This window comes from Syngnathoides biaculeatus, chromosome 8 (assembly GCF_019802595.1).
Source record: "Syngnathoides biaculeatus isolate LvHL_M chromosome 8, ASM1980259v1, whole genome shotgun sequence".
NCBI classification, from domain to species: Eukaryota; Metazoa; Chordata; class Actinopteri; order Syngnathiformes; family Syngnathidae; genus Syngnathoides; species Syngnathoides biaculeatus.
This window is the reverse complement of record NC_084647.1, coordinates 3,040,574-3,058,556: the sequence shown is the minus strand read 5'-3', so window position 1 is coordinate 3,058,556 and position 17,983 is coordinate 3,040,574. Positions and strand designations below refer to the sequence as shown.

Below are 17,983 nucleotides of genomic sequence, written 5' to 3'. Positions count from 1 at the left end.
TACCTTTTTGTAGCATACTTTTTCTCTCCTACGCCGTATCCATACAAGAAATCGGTTCTTTTTTTCCCCACAACTGTCGTTGGACCAGTGAGAGCTTGTAGCACATGTGCGCCGCATTGCAGCAACATAAACATGGCAGATTCAATAAGTTATTTTTTCTGACAGGATCTTGATAAAATCCAGGAATAAAACATAAGATTAAAGTATAGATGGCTTTTCTAATCTTAATTAATATGTATGTGCTGTTCTTTTCTCATGATTACAATTTGCAAGTCAAGGTGTTCAATTAAGGATTTAGTGTGATTTCTTGATTTGAATCTTGATCTTCTCTAAACCATTTTTAACAATTCATTAAATATGACGTGTACTACAAAAAAAAAAAAAAAAAAGATTTTTAGCTTGCAGTTTTAGGGCTTGTATTTCTTTTCCTCAGTTTCTCACTTTTCTACGAGTCTCCTCAACAGTTTTTTTCACGAGGATATGTATTAATAATATAGCTTATTTACTGCTGTAGAGGTAATGCTGAACAGACTGGATTCGATTAATTGCTGCAATAATAATACAGCAGCCTCTTAGCCTCTCAGATACTCAAGCTTCTTCTCCACAGCAAAAATACTGCACTTTTACATTCACGAGTTTAAGGCAGAATTCCATTCCTCTGAATTTATACGCATGGTAGAACATACTGGAGGTTAAGGCAAAGCTAAGTTAATACCATAGTAATTAATTAAATTAAATATTTGTGTGAAAAAGACTCTAGGCTATAATACAACAATAAAAGGGAGACCAGTAAGTGTAATACGAACCGAATTCATTTCATTTCAATTTATCGTGCGTTGTTTTGCAATGTTGGGAGTATTATGTCGAAAACTTTGTTGGTTACAGTCACAAGTTAGGCTGTTGAAAATGTAATGCTAATGTCACTATTTTATTGACTTAATTACACTTCATTTGATTACATTTTGATCAGTTTTCTTAATTTTGAAGGACTGCATCAACAGATGTGGCATGGTGGATGACTGGTTAGCACATCGGCCTCATATTTCTAAGGTCCCCTGTTCAAATCTGGCCTCACCTGATGTGTGGAGTTTGCATTTTCTTCCCGTCTGCATTTTTATGGCGATTGTATGCAAAGTTGACTGCTTTTGTTGGGTTTGAAACTTGATTACTAGAGGCTTTTTTATACATGTATAAAGATTACAGTAGCAGTGCAGTAATTTGCCAGCTGGTTGAAACTCAAGTATCCCCAAATGCCTCCTCCAGTTCAACAGAGAGTGCAATTAAGTACTAAAAATGTCTGGAACGGACAGCATCACACCAGTAACCTATCATCTGCCAATAAAGTTTTTGACCTTGTGCTCCCAATTGCTTTTAGCCGGATGCATCCAGGAAACTGTAGCAGTGAGGAGACAACTAAATGCAAGTTTAATGATCCATGTGGAAAAGCAAAATATTTTTTTCAGCAAATATAGAACTAGTAGTCACAGAGTTTGGAAGTGAAAAACCGGGTTGTGTAAAGAAGTTTAAAATAGTTGAATCACGATGGTTTAGTGACAGGCAGCACTCTCATTTCTTGGTTGTACTGCAAAATCACACTGGAATATTTTTCTCTTTCCAGCAACCCAATTGATTTGCCTACGTGTCTGAGTTTGTGTCCATTGGATATGTTTTTGTTAAAGGGATGTAACAAAATAATAACATAATGTAAGGACCCTTGGTGGTTTAGTGGTTCAGATAGCGACCTTTTGTCAAATGTCACTCAATGCCCCATTGACAGTAACCCTATACAATTGACATGACCAGTCTAAGGTGTAATCCCCCTTTGGCTCTAACTCTGTAGTTCTAAAGCAATAATCATCAAAAATCATTTATACAAGCCTACTTTACAATCCCCCCCTTAATTATTTAGTTATAAATCTGAAAGTTATTTGTCCTTCCACATTTTGACTATCAGTACGTATGTAGCAGTGTATCCATTGTAGAGTTTGAAGATTTATCAAGCATTGAAAATCAGCTGTTGCTTTTTCCCTTACCAGATGGTTTCTATAATGCAGATATTTGCAAAAGCATCGCAATAGGAAGAGAGAGAAGCTATTTGGCTGTTTATGTTTCCCAAGTGTTTAAGCATGAGCAGTCTTTTCCACATTAACACTCGAATACTAATTCATGTAAAAAAAAACATTTAAGATTTCCGTGCATATAGTAGCTTTTACTTTTGTTTTTTTTCCTCTTTTCATTCTTTTTCTTATATGCCATTTTTTCCTTTAATTCATTATTTGATGTTTTTACTGCATTACATACAAATGATTTCAACGATAGTGTTTGCCCGAATTGTGGCTGCTCTTCGAATAAAGCCATCTTCTTTTTGGTAAAGAACTGTCTCGGTGTTTAAATTGACTGGTATAACTCCATATAACAAGCAGCAGGAAACGCATTGAGTGTCCTTGTTTTCACACTGAAATGAACCAATTTTTATTTGATTGGCTCCATCACACATGCGGATGTTTTTGTTTTTTAGATAGGACTTTTTACTACTCTTTACTTTTTTTTTTTTTTTTTTTTTTTTTTTTTTTTCTTCTTGAGAATGGACAAGCAAGTGGCTCATCCAGCATGCTTCATGAAGTGTTTTCAGTCTTTTCTGCTGCTCCTTGCAAACGATTAGCATTTTAGACAATGCTTTCATCTGTGCTTTGTACAATTTTTTAAAATAAAACATTTTTTTAAAAAAATAGTAATTTTATCCAAGAATGCCCGCTGTGTCTATTTAGTGTATTTCTCATCTCTGCTGCTGTTGTCCTTTCAGACCCACACTATATTTTCGCTGCTAGGGCTCGACCACGCCTATGTCACGAGTATTGGGCGTCTCATCGGGGTGGTTTCCCTGAAAGAGGTAAGAATATTACTGCTTTTTAGAGCCTCGCACTTAAGTTTTTCATCAAATCTCAACCTACTTTGTGATAAAAGTTGGGGTTTCCATCACTTACCAGCAGAATGCGTACAGGCTTCATAATTCCAAAATTACAGGCATGCACATACACACTTCAGTCAAAATAATGGACTCCTCCCTCTACTTATGTGAAGTGACATACAGAAGGCTGTTTGATACTGCCATCTCTTTTAGATGTCCATTTTCAGTCTCCACACCCTCCCTCTCAATCTCCATCACCAACAAGTCCTTCCGCCCCTCCGCCCACTACTCCTACCCTTTGTGAATTGCACAGAAAGTGGCAAGAGAATTGTTGCGCTTCGCAGTTTGTCCCTGACATTTAGGTGTTTTTGTTCTAAATACCACCAGCAGACAATAGCCCATTCAAAGCAGATAAAGCCCAAGATTTCCCTGCCTGGTTTGCTGGTCTTTATGGATATGGAGCAACATTTTTGTTCATATTCATAACTCTGCTCAGAATTGAATTGGGACATGCTGATTGGTGGCGATCCGTCAAATAAAAGACCGCCAGTACTGTATATTATTTGTAACAGATCACTTTTAGGAAAACAAAGAAGTACCAGGTGCTTAACAGACATTAAAGATAGGCAATACATTTTTCCTAACACATTTATGATGCTACCTGTCTGTCAAACAAAAAATCAAGAAACCAGAAATACTGTACCATCATAAAGTGGTTTAATGCAGATGTTCCCGGCTTGGAAAATGGATGGATGGGTGGTTTTCAATTTCCTTGAGCTCCCAATGTTTTACCATTTACTGAATCACCTTTTTAAAACCAAATTCAAAGCGGATCATTATGTTTCTTTAAGAACTGAGAAATAACTGAACCATTAAAATCAAACACTAAAAATAATTGGTCTGTTTCAGAATGTGATATCATTTTCGATCTTAATCAACACATATGTAGCTGACAATATGGTCTGTTTTGTTTACTTTAAAGGTCAAGTGTCATGAAATGGATGATTTTTAGTATGTTATTTATGAAAAAAAACGTCAGCCAATATGGGCCCATGCGTTTTTTCACCACAAAACATGATTTTGACATATACAGCTTTTTCTAACTCCCACCATGAAAATCCTCTCGAGGGATTTGTTTTCGAGAAGAAGCAGGAAGTGATGTAAAGGACAGCGACGCCCCCAAGTGGACTCGTTTCTTTCCATTATTTTTACCTCCAGGAAGGTATTTCGTTGTTCCTTCGTGTTAGCCAAAATTCCGCCTTATTGCATTTCTGGACATTGCTTGAACACTCAAGAGAATGGAATTATCCTTCATAAGTTTGAAAGAGACCTGGTTTGTTGTGAAAAATGGATTGCACGGGTGCAGAGGACGAGAGCTTTGTGGGTTCCAAATCACAGGTAGGTGTGTATTCAGCTACTAAAAAAAAAATAATAGTGTGGGGCGGACCACGTAATCGGTCCCTCATAACGTAACAAAAGATCCGCGTATGAAATATGTCTATGTGCGCGTCGGACGGCGTCGGGCTGCTGCGCGGACGGCGGCGAATCTGAAGAACCCAGCCAACAATGTCTCACTCAGTCTCGTCCGCGCAGTAATGCGCCCCGGCTCAATAGTGTTCATCGCGTACTGCGGTGGCTGTGAACAACCCTCTAAAAGCAGCACGCCTCGGCTCCATTATATGCCACCACGGCGCCGAAAATCAGTCACACCGGCTGAGGCGCCGCGTTCGGCGGTCACAGCTTCTGCGAAGGCTACGCGTCGGGCTTTGCGGACGGGGGCGGCTCTCAAGAACCCAGTCGAGAATGCGTCACTCAGCCGTGTGCGCGCAGTAAAGCGCCCCGGCTGACTGTGTTGTTCATCATACTGCGGCGTCTATGAACACCCCCCTAAAGCAGTACGGCTCGGCTACGTCATAAGCCACACCCGGCTGCCATGAGCCGCGATGGCTCATCTCCGCTGCGGAAGTGGATTGGACGGGGATGCGGTTTGGCCATGATCGCATATCATCGGAATATGGCTCGAAACAATAGTATATAATTGCCCCGAGGGCTCGAAACAATAGTGTAATATTGCCTCGGTAACTTCACTCGGTTGTGTGGTGTTGTCCTTTTCAAAAAGAGCTTCCATGTCAGAAAGGACGTGTTCGTCTCCCATAGTTGGGGTGCACCATGTGTTTTCATTGGCGAATGTCCGGGTGACGTCACTTACAGAGGATGCAGCCAATATGGCGACCACTTGGATATCGTTGAATGACACTTCTGCAACTCCGCTCACATTTATGTTTTCGTATGGACATTGAAATGAATAATGCTATATATATTTTTCATTACAATACCAATTTTAGAATGTTATAAGGATGACACTTAGGCTTTAAATATAATTGTCAATGTTAAAAAATAATGAAATAATTTATTACAATATTTATATGCATTATTATATTTCTACATTACAATTATAATTTTGGTTAAAGCACTTACCAGCACTATATATATCATTGATGGAAATAAGTATTTGGACGTTAACACACTTATCTCTTACATGTTCTAAATGAAGAGTTTACATCTTGCACGACTTATAAGGAATAGTTCTTATAAACAGGAATGTCTCTTGTTCTTTGTTCTTGTTAATATATTGTTCCTTGTTCTTTGTCTGAATGTTGTACCAGGGCAGCACCGACTGCCAGAGAAAAATTCCTTGTGTTTTTATACACTTGGCCAATAAAACTGATTCTGATGGAATACGGAACCCCTTGTTGGCCAACGCAGTGGTTAAATGTTTTTTTATAGTTGATAGCATACACACACAAGGAGGAATCTTGGACAACTCAAAGCTTCAACTCCCGCCACAAATTTTATATCGTATTTAGGGCACTCCATGACACCAGTGTGCTTCTTCTTTAGCCGGTCTTTCATTTCCTTGGATGTGTACTTTGGGTCATCGTCATGGTGGAAGCCCACCCAAAGCCCTATTTAAGTCTCCTAGCTAAGAGGAGGATTTCACCGTACAACGCTCCATCCATATTCCCCTCGATGCATTGAAGCTCACCTCTCTCTTTTGCAAAGGGGGAAAAAAACAAAGATCATAGTCTGAATTTCTTTTTATCCAAAGACAACTATTCTAATTTATTCCAAACAGCTCAGTTTTTGTCTCAACAGACCACATCATTGTCTCTCAATCATTCTCTTTCACTCAGGTGTACAATAGCAAATTTCAGATGGGTCTGTACATGTACCAGAGGGACCTAACAGGCGCTGCAGGATTAGAATTTTTTACGACAGCGTGTTACCCATGTTTTTCTTGGTGGTTGTTTTCCCGTCTGCCTTGAGATCAGTAACAAGCTCTTCCCAGGCAGTTATGGGCTCATGCCTCACTTTTCTCACGATTACTCATATGCCACAAGGAGAAGTCATGCATCCGAGACTAAGGGAGATTAACAGTCATTTTCTGTTTACTCCATTTTAGAATTATTGATACTCCAGTTGTCTCCTGCTAACCAAGCCTCTTGCTAGCAGTCTTGAAGCGCCTTCCATCCTTCTACAGGTCTACAGTCTTGTGCCCGATGTCCTTAGAAAGTTATTTTTTCCAGCCCATGACAGATGAGGGTTTTGTCTGATTGTGTAAAAAGGTGTGTTTATAGAGGTAACAATTTAAAATGTGTCATTTTCATGCAGGTCATGAGTTTAGTTCAGATACTTTCTCAAAGTACACTGAACAAAAATACAAACACTTGTTTTTGCTCCCATTTTTCATGAGCTGGACTCAAAGATCTAATGCTTTTTCTGCATACACAAAGTCATTTCACTCAAATATTGTTCACAAATCTCTCTAAATCTGTTAGTGAGCATTTCTCTTTGGTTAACACATTCATGGCCAGGTTGGCAATTTTTTGCCTTATTGAGATAAAAGTCTCCTATCAGGTCACAATCAAGGAAATAACACTTCTTTTTGTCATTTATGGTTAATTTACATGATAACTTTACTCATTTATAATCTCGTCCCGAAATCGGGACGCTGCCCGCAAGAGGGTACTTGGGTTTTCTTGGATATAAAATTATGGCTTCAGATTAAAACACTTAAATATTTTGATATACTGAAGGATATAATGCATGAAAAACATGATGTCCCAAAAATGGGACACTGCCCACGAATGGGTTAAGATCATCCATCCAACCTCACAGGTGTGGTTACACCTGGTCTGTGGTTGTGAGGCCCGTTGGATGTACTGCCCAGTGGCTTGAAACTCCTTTGGAGACAGCTTGTAGTACAGAAATGAGCATTCAATTCACGGGCAAGAGCTCTAGAGGACTTTCCTGGAGTCAGGATGCCAATTTCTCGCTCTGTCAGAACTTGCAACACCTGTGGCATTGTGCTGTATCCTAAGACTGCATGTTTCAATTCACATCTTTTATTGTTTCTGTGACTGTCCAATCAACATCTTCACCTGTGAGGTGGATTATCTCGACAAAGGAGAAAAGGTAGAAAAAGTTTCAGATCAGTCCAGCTCGTAAAAATTGGAACAAAAACAAAAGTGTTGTATTTATATTTTTGTTCTGTATGAGATGACTTCTTTATTCTTGATAGGGGATAAAATACTTATTTCACTCAATTAAATGAAAATGCCTTTTTATTTTTCGGATTTTCTCTTCGATATTCTGTTTCTCACTGTTAATATACACGTAAAGCTACCATTAAAATATTAGAGCAATCCTGTCTTTGTCATTTAGTGACCTTGAATAAATCAACGAGGGCTCAAATAATTGTCTCCACTCTATGTACAGTGTGAAATATAATGCAAGGGCAATTGAAAATTTCCAAGGAAATTAATCAAGGGAAATGCTTCACAAGCCACTATGTTCCACTTAAAAAGCAAGTGTGTGTGCGTGTGTGTGCGTGTGTGTGTGTGTGTGTGTGTGTGTGTGTGTGTGTGTGTGTGTGTGTGTGTGTGTGTGTGTGTGTGTGTGTGTGTGTGTGTGTGTGTGTGTGTGTGTGTGTGTGTGTGTGTGTGTGTAAGGAGTTGCGGGAAACTAAATATGAGATGACAAAAGTGTGGGTGACAATTACCAAACGTTATGAATTCAGAAAAGCAGGAGTGGATTAGATAGTTATTTACTTGGCTAATCAGATATAGTATTTAGGCCTTAGCATATCCAACCTGAAGGCAGTTGAGTGGAGGTCATTGGGATTGGTAGAAGTAGCTGGTCTCAGAGGTAAAATTATATGGTCGAAAGTAAAAAAAAAAAATTAAAATCAGAGTCTCTCAAAGGCAAAAGTCACATGAAGGTAAACAGTGATGAAAAATCAAGAACCCGACATTACACATGGAACCTTTTCATATGACACAAGAATGAAGCAAGCCAACACTGATACCAAAATTGAATAAATGCAGACACAACTCTGGACACAAACAGCCATTTTTTTATTAGTGGGGGGGTTGTCATCAACATCAGATCTCAGACATCTTAGCAGGTATCCAAAAAAACTTGACTCAACTTGTGTCTGTTTTCTGTTTGTCCAGCTTCGCAAAGCAATCGAGGGTTCTGTGACGGTGAAAGGCGTGAAGGTGCGTCCACCTCTGGCTAGCTTCCGGGACAGTGGGACAAGCAGCAGCGAGAATGAGGCTACAGAGCTTCACAAGCTATGGGATCACCAAAAGAGCACATCGCTGCCCGGTGAACTCACCCCATCCGAGTCCGAGGAAAAGTCCCAGTAATGCCTGTAATAGAGGGAGGAAACATCAAAGGGGGATTTGCCGACGTCCGGAACTAAATAGTGGAAAGAGTTCTACTGCTCTGCCAATCTTCTTTTGTCATCCTCCCACACTGTTTCCAAAATTCTACAGGAAACTCACAAGCTCTATTCCAGACACTCTACAGAGTAGAATACATCACAACCTGTGCCCTCTCATGGTCAAGTTTTTTTTTTTTTTTTTTAAGGGATGCTTATGCAAACGTCGTTTGGTTCATATATCTCATATTGTCGTGAGAATGGTGACCCAGTCTTCCATTTGGTCTTCCATTGTAGGTACTGTAAGTATGAAAGCAGAGCTGATACTGTATGCATGTTTGCTTAGGGAGGCAGACATGCTGTATTTTTGTTGTTGTAGTTGTTGTTCTATTGTCTCACTCTACTTTTTTTCTTTTTTTTAATGGCACTATTTTTCACACTGGAAAGGTGAATTGTTGGCGTTCTCACCACTACAAGATTATGAACGACGCAAGCTGTCATGCCCAAGTTGAATAATGTACACTCCTTTCCCGTGAGTCGCCACAGACATATGGTACACACAAACATGACTGCGGCAATGCTCTGTCTTTCATCTAAATATAGCTCTTACCGATCGCCGACGGTTGAGAGGACGATAATGGGAGGAAGTGACCAAGGGAGGGAGAGAATGAGTAACAGGAAATAAATGGACGGCGGTAAGATTGAACCTGTCATAACGCAACGAGGTGCTCGAAGCCTCCCTATCTATCCATCTTTGATCACCATATTAGCTAACGTCCATTACTATGTGAAGGCCCCACCCTAAGATACAGTATAAGACATGAAGCAGCTCACTGAATACAATCGAAGTTGAAACACTAAATGAAATCAATAAGTAATCAATGGAAAAATTTTGTAAGTTCATTTAAAAGAAAAAAAAATCACCTTTCATTGCCACTAAATTATTGCTCCAGCTATCAGCATCAATGTTTTGTCAGCATGATTTCTGACATGGTCTGTAAGTAATGTGTATTTAATATTTAATGTGGGCCAAATGGAAAGAAAACACAGATTTGTCTTTCTTGTCCTCTATGGGAAGGACAACCCACAAAAATGTTGTTGTTGTCAACAATACACGGTTGTCCTCCATACCGTAATTTTCGTTTGTTTGCTTGTGTTCATGGTGGCCACTGAAGGCAAAACACCATCAGTGTAGATTTGTATGTGATGAAGTGTGCTTACAGTATTTGATTGGCGTACTCCGTCCATCTAATCAGCTTCATTTTCTGATTCAGAAATCGTCCGATTTTTTTTATTTTATTATTTTTTTTAAGAAGCAGGTGTTTGTGGTCTAACATTTTGATACTCTAAGATGAAATCGGAATTTTTCTTACCCAATCCATAATATTTGACTGTTCTTTTTTTAAGAGTCTTGGGTAGTTTTATATTAAATGGTCTAATTATTTTAATGTTCTGTTGTCTTTTGATGTACTGTACAAAAATACCTGTGGTTGCTGATCAAATGGGGCCATCGCGCTGGCAGCTCAACCCGTTATTGTTTAATATTCCCGATGCCAAGAAAAGCTCTTTTCGAAGGGACCAGCATGGTTTTTGTCTGTGTGTGTGTTTCTGTGTGCGTGTGTGTGTGTCTGTTTTTGTGCATGTCCGTGTGTGGGTCTGTGTGTCGGTGCTCTTCACGTAACAGTAGTTGACTGTGGATATGATGGAGGAGTTATGTACATGAGTTACTTCACAGGTGGGGAGACTCCTCCAAGAGTTGCACAAATAGACAAAGCAGCCAGTGTCTTACACGTCAACCACAGAAACTCCAAATCCACTAGCAGGTTTTATTTTATTTTTGATTCTATTTTTTTTCCCATTCAATGCATTAAACACTGCAAAAAATGCTAATTTTACCAAGTGAATTTCTTTTTTTATTTTCAACTGAAAGCGTCTTATTTTAGGACAGAAGTTTTCAGCAAGACAAAAAAATACTGGTTTATAGAACCAAAAAAAATCTGCCAATATAACCCACACGAATTGACCTATTTTAATGTCTCATTTTGTGTGAAAAAAAAAACTGCCAATGGAACTAATTTAACCTGAAAATACACTTAAAATAAGATTTAGCATCAACAAATGTTTTTCTGCTGTTGAAAACTTTGAAAACAGGAAAATCTGTCTTAAAATAAGTATGTTTTCACGAGAAACAAGAAATTCACTTGGTAAGATTTACTTTTTTGCAGTGTAGTGTGCTTTGTTAGCCTTAATCTCGTAAACATTCAACTACTTTTCATTTGACCACACAGATGCAGACATCGATAGATGTGTATTGATTAGTCGGGAGTAATCAATCAAAGTCGGTCTGGATTGTTTTATTGTTTCCATTTCTTATGGATTATCTACACGTAGATAATCAAATTGTGTAATAACTTGTGCATCTCACGTAACCCTGTTTTGATCGATGACATGAATGCCAAGATAACCTTATTTTTACTTTTGAAAAAAACAAAACTTTGAAGTGTAAGAATATATAGCATTGGCAGTGAGCCACACATGAGCTTGTGACCAAGTTTGACAATTGCAAGGAGTTTCCTCGAACCTTTAATAATACCAGTAAAGATGTTACTAAAATCAACATGTATATGACTGTTTTTAAACTTTCAAGTACGTTGCATGTATAAATACACCAGATTGGCAAAATGTGCTGATGCCTTCATCTCTTCGGCGCTGTACAACACTCCACTCCATTGGGAATACTGTGGACGAGTTTTTGGAGTGAATCTGTGATAGTTGATGAAGAGGTCTTTCCCAGGACTTCTGTCCATTATAGTAGTGTATTGCAGTACCAGGTCTTTGGGGAAACAGTCATGGTTTGCTTTTATATTATAGGACCTTTGGTTACACGTCCTGCACAAAGAGTAGTTGACACGCTCACACAGTGATGGATTTTTTTTTTTGTCATGGTCCAGCCAAATTCTTCCTGAAGTCAGCTGATCTTTGATTTAAACGTACACATGAGTTTTTTAGAGGAATCTTAAATCCACCATTTCAGGCTCTTTGGGAGAAAACACACAGAGCGAGAGCAACAATATCCAGAGATATTTTTCACAATGGAAAAAAAAAAAGTTTTGTATATGAGGGATGAATAAATGAGATTTTAAAATGTAATCAATGTGTCACAATGCCTTTTTTATTCAATTCATTCAGCCAGCTACCAATTAGCACTGCTTACTGGTTTCTATCGGGTCTGCTGCTCATTGTCCTAATGAGAGGAGACTGTAACATTAAAAAAAAATTAATCAATTCACAGCATCTTATTTTCATCAAAGTGGCTTCTTCTTTGGCCCTTTAGCCACACTTTAGAGTTAAATTGTGTTTTGCTATTATGCTCACCAATCAACCAAAAATGATCAGCGCATAACCTAGTACATTTGTTTAATCATCTTTCCATTTTCTGCACTGCTTTTCACTGGGGTTGTGGGTGTGTTGGAGCGTATTCCCACTATCTTTGGGTGAGTTTTTTTAATCAAAAAAAAAAAAAAATTACAAACAGTTTGACAAAAAGGGTTAAATCAGTCACTTTTTTTAACGGATGAAATAGTACATAACTCTAAAGGTAATGCCTGTTTTGGATGGTTAAATATTTTATACAAAAGAAATGGTGATCTGCCATTAATGATGTAGCTGTTCCACTGGACAGTCATTCATTAAAAAAAATGCACTACAAATGCCAACACTGTAGTAAAGTGCGTGTTTATTGTAAGTAGTGGCAAGTAATGGTCGTGAGCTTGAGTCATCCATCAATGACTTATAAGAAGCATAATTAAAAAAGACTAAGTACTACAAAAAGTATTATTCTCTCAACATGGCAAAAGCTGAGATCAAGGCCGAATTTTGAGTAAATTGTTAAAGGTGAGCTTCACTTCAGTACATAGGAAGTATAGGAGGATCCTTTCCAACTAGAAGGTCGAGCCGGCTGACTCTCACAACCAGGATGCCATCTCGGTTAAAGGTCCCACGGACAGAAAGAGGGTTCATGTCCTTGGGGAGCAAGGATTTCTGTGTGAATGTGTCACTGACGTGTCCATCTTCTGTCACCTGAAGGACAAAGAACAAGTGTCCCCTGAAAAATATGATACTGTGCAGGCGGACTAAGAGTTAAGAAAAATCTTTTTCTCAAAACTAAAATTCCAGAGGCGGCACAGTGAAGTAAATGGTTAGGGCGTTGGCCTCAGTTCTGAGGACCGGGGTTCAAATCCCAGTCCTCCCTGTGTGGAGTTTGCATGTTCTCCCCATGTCGTCATGTTTTGTTTTGTTTTTTTTTTTTTTCCCCTCAGGCATTCCGGTTTCCTCCCACATCCCCAAAACATGCAACATTAATTGGACACAAAATTGCCCCTGGATGTGATTGTGAGTGCACCTGTTTGTCTCGATGTGCCCTGTGATTGGCTGACAACCAGTTCAGCGTGTACTCCGCCTCCTACCCAATGACACCTGGGATAGGTTCTACTACTCCTGTGACCCTTATGAGGGTAAGCAGCTCAGAAAATGGATGGATGGATAAAAGCGCATTATGAGTGTACACCTATTAAATTAAAATCAATATACCACTCACCAAGTACAGTAAAATATGTGGTATGATCAGGGCTGGTGTGGCACCCTGGTAATTTACATAATATATGTTTACAAAAAGATTTGATTTTTTTTTTTTTTTACAGCTATCCTTAGGTGAAAACATCCTCAAATATATCCATCATCAGTTAAATATCTTTCATTTCTCTGTGCTGTTCTTTACTGTCAAACAAATCAAGCGAGTGACTTCAGTATAAATATATATCCATGAATCCATTTTCTTCACTGTTTATCCAAGGGTCATGGGAGTGTTGGAGCCTATCCCAGCTGTCAATAGGCTGGAGGCAGGGTAAACCCTGAACTGGTTGCCGGGGGGTTGGTCATATTTTTTGAGTATTGCAATTTCTCGTGTAAAATGTGTCCCCCCCCCAAAAAAAAATACTCAAAAGCCAATTGTGTGCATTATACACACATATAGGGGAACGTGCTTTCACATTTTCATCTATAGGTTATAGAAAGGCTGTACAGTTTCATTCTAATATGCCACAGCCATCTAGAGGTTATGATGGTCAAGCATAGACTTTCATTCCAATATGACAGGGGGTTCAATTGTATATATTTAAATCAATAAATATAAAGTTGTGCTCATACGTTTACATACCCTGAAAAAATATGCAAAGTTTTTTTTTCTTTAAATATGACTGATAACTGAACACCATCCATTTTCCAAGCCACTTATCCTCACACGGATGGAGGGAGCCTATCCCACCTAACTTCAGGAGAATGGTGGGTTACATTCTGGACTGGTCACCAGTCAGTCGCAAAACACATAACACCATCACTGGTGGGAAGCGATCCCATGCTGGCTGCACCAAATTATGGCATGTGTATCACTATACCATGCGTGTGCAATCATACTCGAGAAATTACAGTATTTTGATTTGTAGTAATAATTGTAAATTCCATTTGAACCTATATCCATCCATCCATTTTCTTCACCGCTTATCCTCACGAGGGTTGCGGGGAGTGCTGGAGCATATCCCAGCTGTCAACGGGCAGGAGGCGGGGTACACCCTGAACTAGGTGCCAGCCAATCGCAGGGCACATTGAGACAAACAGACTCACTCATAGTCACACTATTGGCAATTTAGAGTGTCCAATTAATATTGCATGTTTTTGGAATGTGGGAGGAAACCGAAATGCCCGAAGGAAACCCACGCAGGCACAGGGAGAACATGCAAACTCCACACAGGCGGGCGGGTGTGGGATTGAACCCGGGACCTCAGAACTTTTTGAACCCATAGTGCCATGAAAATGTATTAGCCCTCCTTCTCAAATTCATATATTTTTACTTAGTTTACCCACTTTTTTTTAGTTCACTAAGCGTATATAAATATCAATTTGCATTTAATGCATTGATATTATCCTTTGAATTAGATTTAAGATAATAATTATGGGAAACGTGCTTTTGTCAACGACTGTAGAAGCATAAAATACATATCATCCTTAAAATAATCTCATATTTCACCAGAATAAATGTAAATATTCACTGGTGTTTTAATATTCAATTATTAATGCATATCTACTATATATTCTTATATTATTATTATTATTATATGCTCTTTTTTTTTTCAATACGAAGTTATTGTTTTCGAGCACGCACCTTCTCCGCATGGATGACGACATGTTGGTGATACGCCATCACCACAACATCATGCGGCTCAAACTGGCTGAGATCAGCGGACATGGAGTAGCCATCTCCGACACACTGCACACATTCAGAACCTGTCTGAGAGATTGGGACAGCGCCACTCACTGGAGCTGTAACATAAAAAGTGACAACAAATAAACAAGCATATACTGTGTACATGCAGGCGGAGTGCAAACTACGTCCCGGGTGCAGTTTGTGACCAACTGAATTAATGTGGTTGCAAAAGTGTGCAAACCACTGCTTCTTTTTAAACCTAAATGCCAATGATCTATTATTTTATATGTCCTAACTGATGTTATTTTTTCCTTATATCAGCCTGTATTGTCCCAACACTAACTGGTATTTCAAGCTGTTCAGAATTCCCACCAACTTGGCTAAGGCCCTTGTTTCATCTTTAAAAAAAAAAAATGAAGAAAAAAAGCATCATGCTGAGACCACCATCACGGGAAATTGCATTCGGTGGTAAGCAGCTGCTGCAATTGGCTGGCAACCAGTCAGGGTGTGCCCCGCCTCCTGCCCGTTGATAGCTGGGATAGGCTTCAGCACTCCCCGCGACCCTTGTGAGGATAATTGGCTAAGAAAATTGATGGATGGATGGATAAGCAGCTGTCAATGTAGCACTCACAATTGTCATCATTTCAAGATTGGGTTTGCTGGCCTTCTAAGTGATTCTGTGAGAGACGTTAATTGTGACTGTAATTGTGACTAAAATGTTCCATTCTCAGTGGCCAAAACACAAAAAGGACAGATGCCGTATCTGAGATAGAGGGATGCAGTTTTTGGGCTTAAGGTGGTCTGGTCACTGCCTTGCTCAAGGACACTTTGACAGTAGTCAGAAATCAGAGTCAGATCACTCCCAATATTAGTGGGAATTTGTATTTGTCTGCGGCTTAACTTGATGAGAATGTGAGGTTCCAGTTCAAAAATCCCAAGTTCTTACATACAGTATATTACAGTCCAGCATATGCAGTACTTATGTTATGCAGTTTATAAGAATAGCTCTATATACTAATTCTCCCATAGGTTCTGTGACACTCCATTTTTAGTTGTGCATCACATTATAATTATTATTCATCATCTTTGTTAAATGATTGAAGGTCTGTGCACTAATGGATCAGAAAGTCCAATTTGAACCAGTTCTATCCGTCGTGAGCTTCAGCTGACTTACCAGTGAGGCCATAAGAGGATCTGCTGTGCCTGCCGAAGGGGGACTGGCAAGCGGACCCACCGTGGACTTCTTGACAAAACAGGCAGGGTGAGTTCCCCGAATCAAGAAAAGGCTCTAAAAGTGCCTCCAGGGAGTCACACGATCCGGACTGTGAGCCCTCGGACCGAAAACTACTGGAGGAGCTATAATGGGCCAAGGAGCGATAGGAGGAAGAGGATCTGCCACGAGATGAATTCAGTGATTCCATGATACCAAAAACAAGTTCTTCTCGACTACACACTCTCACTTGCCTTCAAAGACAAGACCTCTTACTGGGGTTGTGTCCTTATAAAGCCCAGCTGGATTGTGGGTCATGGGAGCACACCACCGGTTCCGTAGCCTTGTTCGTTTACACATAGATGGCTAACGGTCGACCACTTGTGCTAAAAATGTAATGGACCAAGTGATAAGGAGTGAAGACCTACTTCCATTGAAGCCTAACCCAGACGAGAGATAACGTCCAGCGGACTCTGCGATACCTCTGGCATGTGGGCCGAAATAGAAGCATGCTGCGAGGAAAGGGATAGATCGTCTGTTAAACTGACCCTGCCCACAGCCTCAAGTCTTCATCAATAACAAAAGAACATTTTCTTCCTCAAATACATAATGACAGTTTTGTACTTAACAGGGTTTACGCTTCTGGGTTTTAATTAACAGTTTCCAAGAGGTATTGAAAGGAGATTTGTCCAAATGTACGCAAGTGGGTAAGGGGGGGCAAGGCTAGAAATAGACTGGGTGAATCAGACACTTGGGTAAGAAATAAATGTATAACTAAATTAATCTAAACAGACAATGAATTGCAAAAGAATGTTCTGGAGAAACTAACATTGAAATGAAATCTTATGAGGTGCTAAATACAGTACATCAAAGAACAGGATTATTATTACCATCTTATAATGTTGATCCTCTTACTCATTTGTTTCTTCAGTAGTAAGGTCTCGGAGAAGATGCCCAACATATCTTCCCTTGAATAAGATGTCATTTAATTGTTGTCAAACTTTGGCAAAGTTGCGCAGGTAGTTGTTTTGCGTCCCTGCCCTCTGGTTGGTTGCAAAGGGGGCCTCAGGCAAGAGACAGCGAGACCTCCTTTAAGGGTAAACAACAGATGGAATGAGCGGTTGGGAGGAAGACCCGAGGGACAAAGCGTTTCTGGAAAATGCTCAATTCATTACAGATTGCTATGGCGCAACACCAAGGGCCACGAACACAATTTCAATCGACCAATCAATCGCTGTGAGGCCAGAAGGTGATGAGAACTGGAGATTAACAAAATAATTTTACTTTCCACTAGAGCTTGCTCGACTAGAGATTTTTTTTTTTTTTGGGGGGGGGGTCGACACTATGATTTACATTGAGCTTGATTAGGCGATGATGTAATTGAGACTTTTTTCGTTATTATACAAGTGGTTCTAAACCTTTGTATGGCACAGACAGAACTGTTTTAGAAAATGTTGTGTTTTGGCAGTGAAGCAAATGAATACAACTGATTAAAAATACAATCCTGCGGTAACACTTAATATAGTTGTTGTAAATATTGTGAGCGCTGGGGCTGTGAGTTACCACACTGTCACTCTACAACCTGTGAATGTGAGCGTTTTATAAGGGGGTCATCTTAGGGCTGCTACACACAACGACTTTTCATGATCATTTATCTATGACAGACCACCAAATGCAGATGGAAAAAAAAATCCATCAGTCAATATCTTGCCCATATTGTGTGTGGTGTGCTCCAGTAACCCCAACACAGAACCTCATATGCATAGACTCCAGATTGTCAGGTGTTTGATCGCCATAAAAACAGGCTGTGTGTTTGTACCAGGTCTTATTTCATTCTCCATCAAACCACGTATGTGTGTGTGTGTGTGTGTGTGTGTGTGT

At 39.5% G+C, this 17,983-nt stretch overlaps 2 protein-coding genes across 4 annotated transcripts in view; one reads left to right on the top strand and one right to left on the bottom strand.

Moving 5' to 3' along the window:
- Positions 1-11,760, top strand: part of LOC133504875 (chloride channel protein 2-like) — a 158,091-nt gene extending 146,331 nt beyond the window's left edge. For all 3 annotated transcript variants that reach the window (XM_061827577.1, XM_061827578.1, XM_061827576.1), the window contains 2 exons: positions 2,804-2,890; positions 8,425-11,760. In XM_061827577.1, the coding sequence (XP_061683561.1) occupies positions 2,804-2,890; positions 8,425-8,619 (282 nt within the window). In that variant the 3' untranslated portion in view covers positions 8,620-11,760. The remainder of the gene's footprint in view (positions 1-2,803; positions 2,891-8,424) is intronic.
- Positions 11,761-12,369: 609 nt separating this feature from the next.
- On the bottom strand, positions 12,370-16,313 carry LOC133505329 (heat shock protein beta-7-like). Its single transcript, XM_061828472.1, has 3 exons — positions 16,067-16,313; positions 14,851-15,008; positions 12,370-12,713 (listed from the first exon to the last, which is right to left on the bottom strand). The coding sequence occupies exons 1-3, from the start codon at positions 16,311-16,313 to the stop codon at positions 12,540-12,542; spliced, it is 579 nt and encodes a 192-aa protein (XP_061684456.1). The 3' UTR covers positions 12,370-12,539.
- Between the last annotated feature and the right edge of the window lie 1,670 nt (positions 16,314-17,983).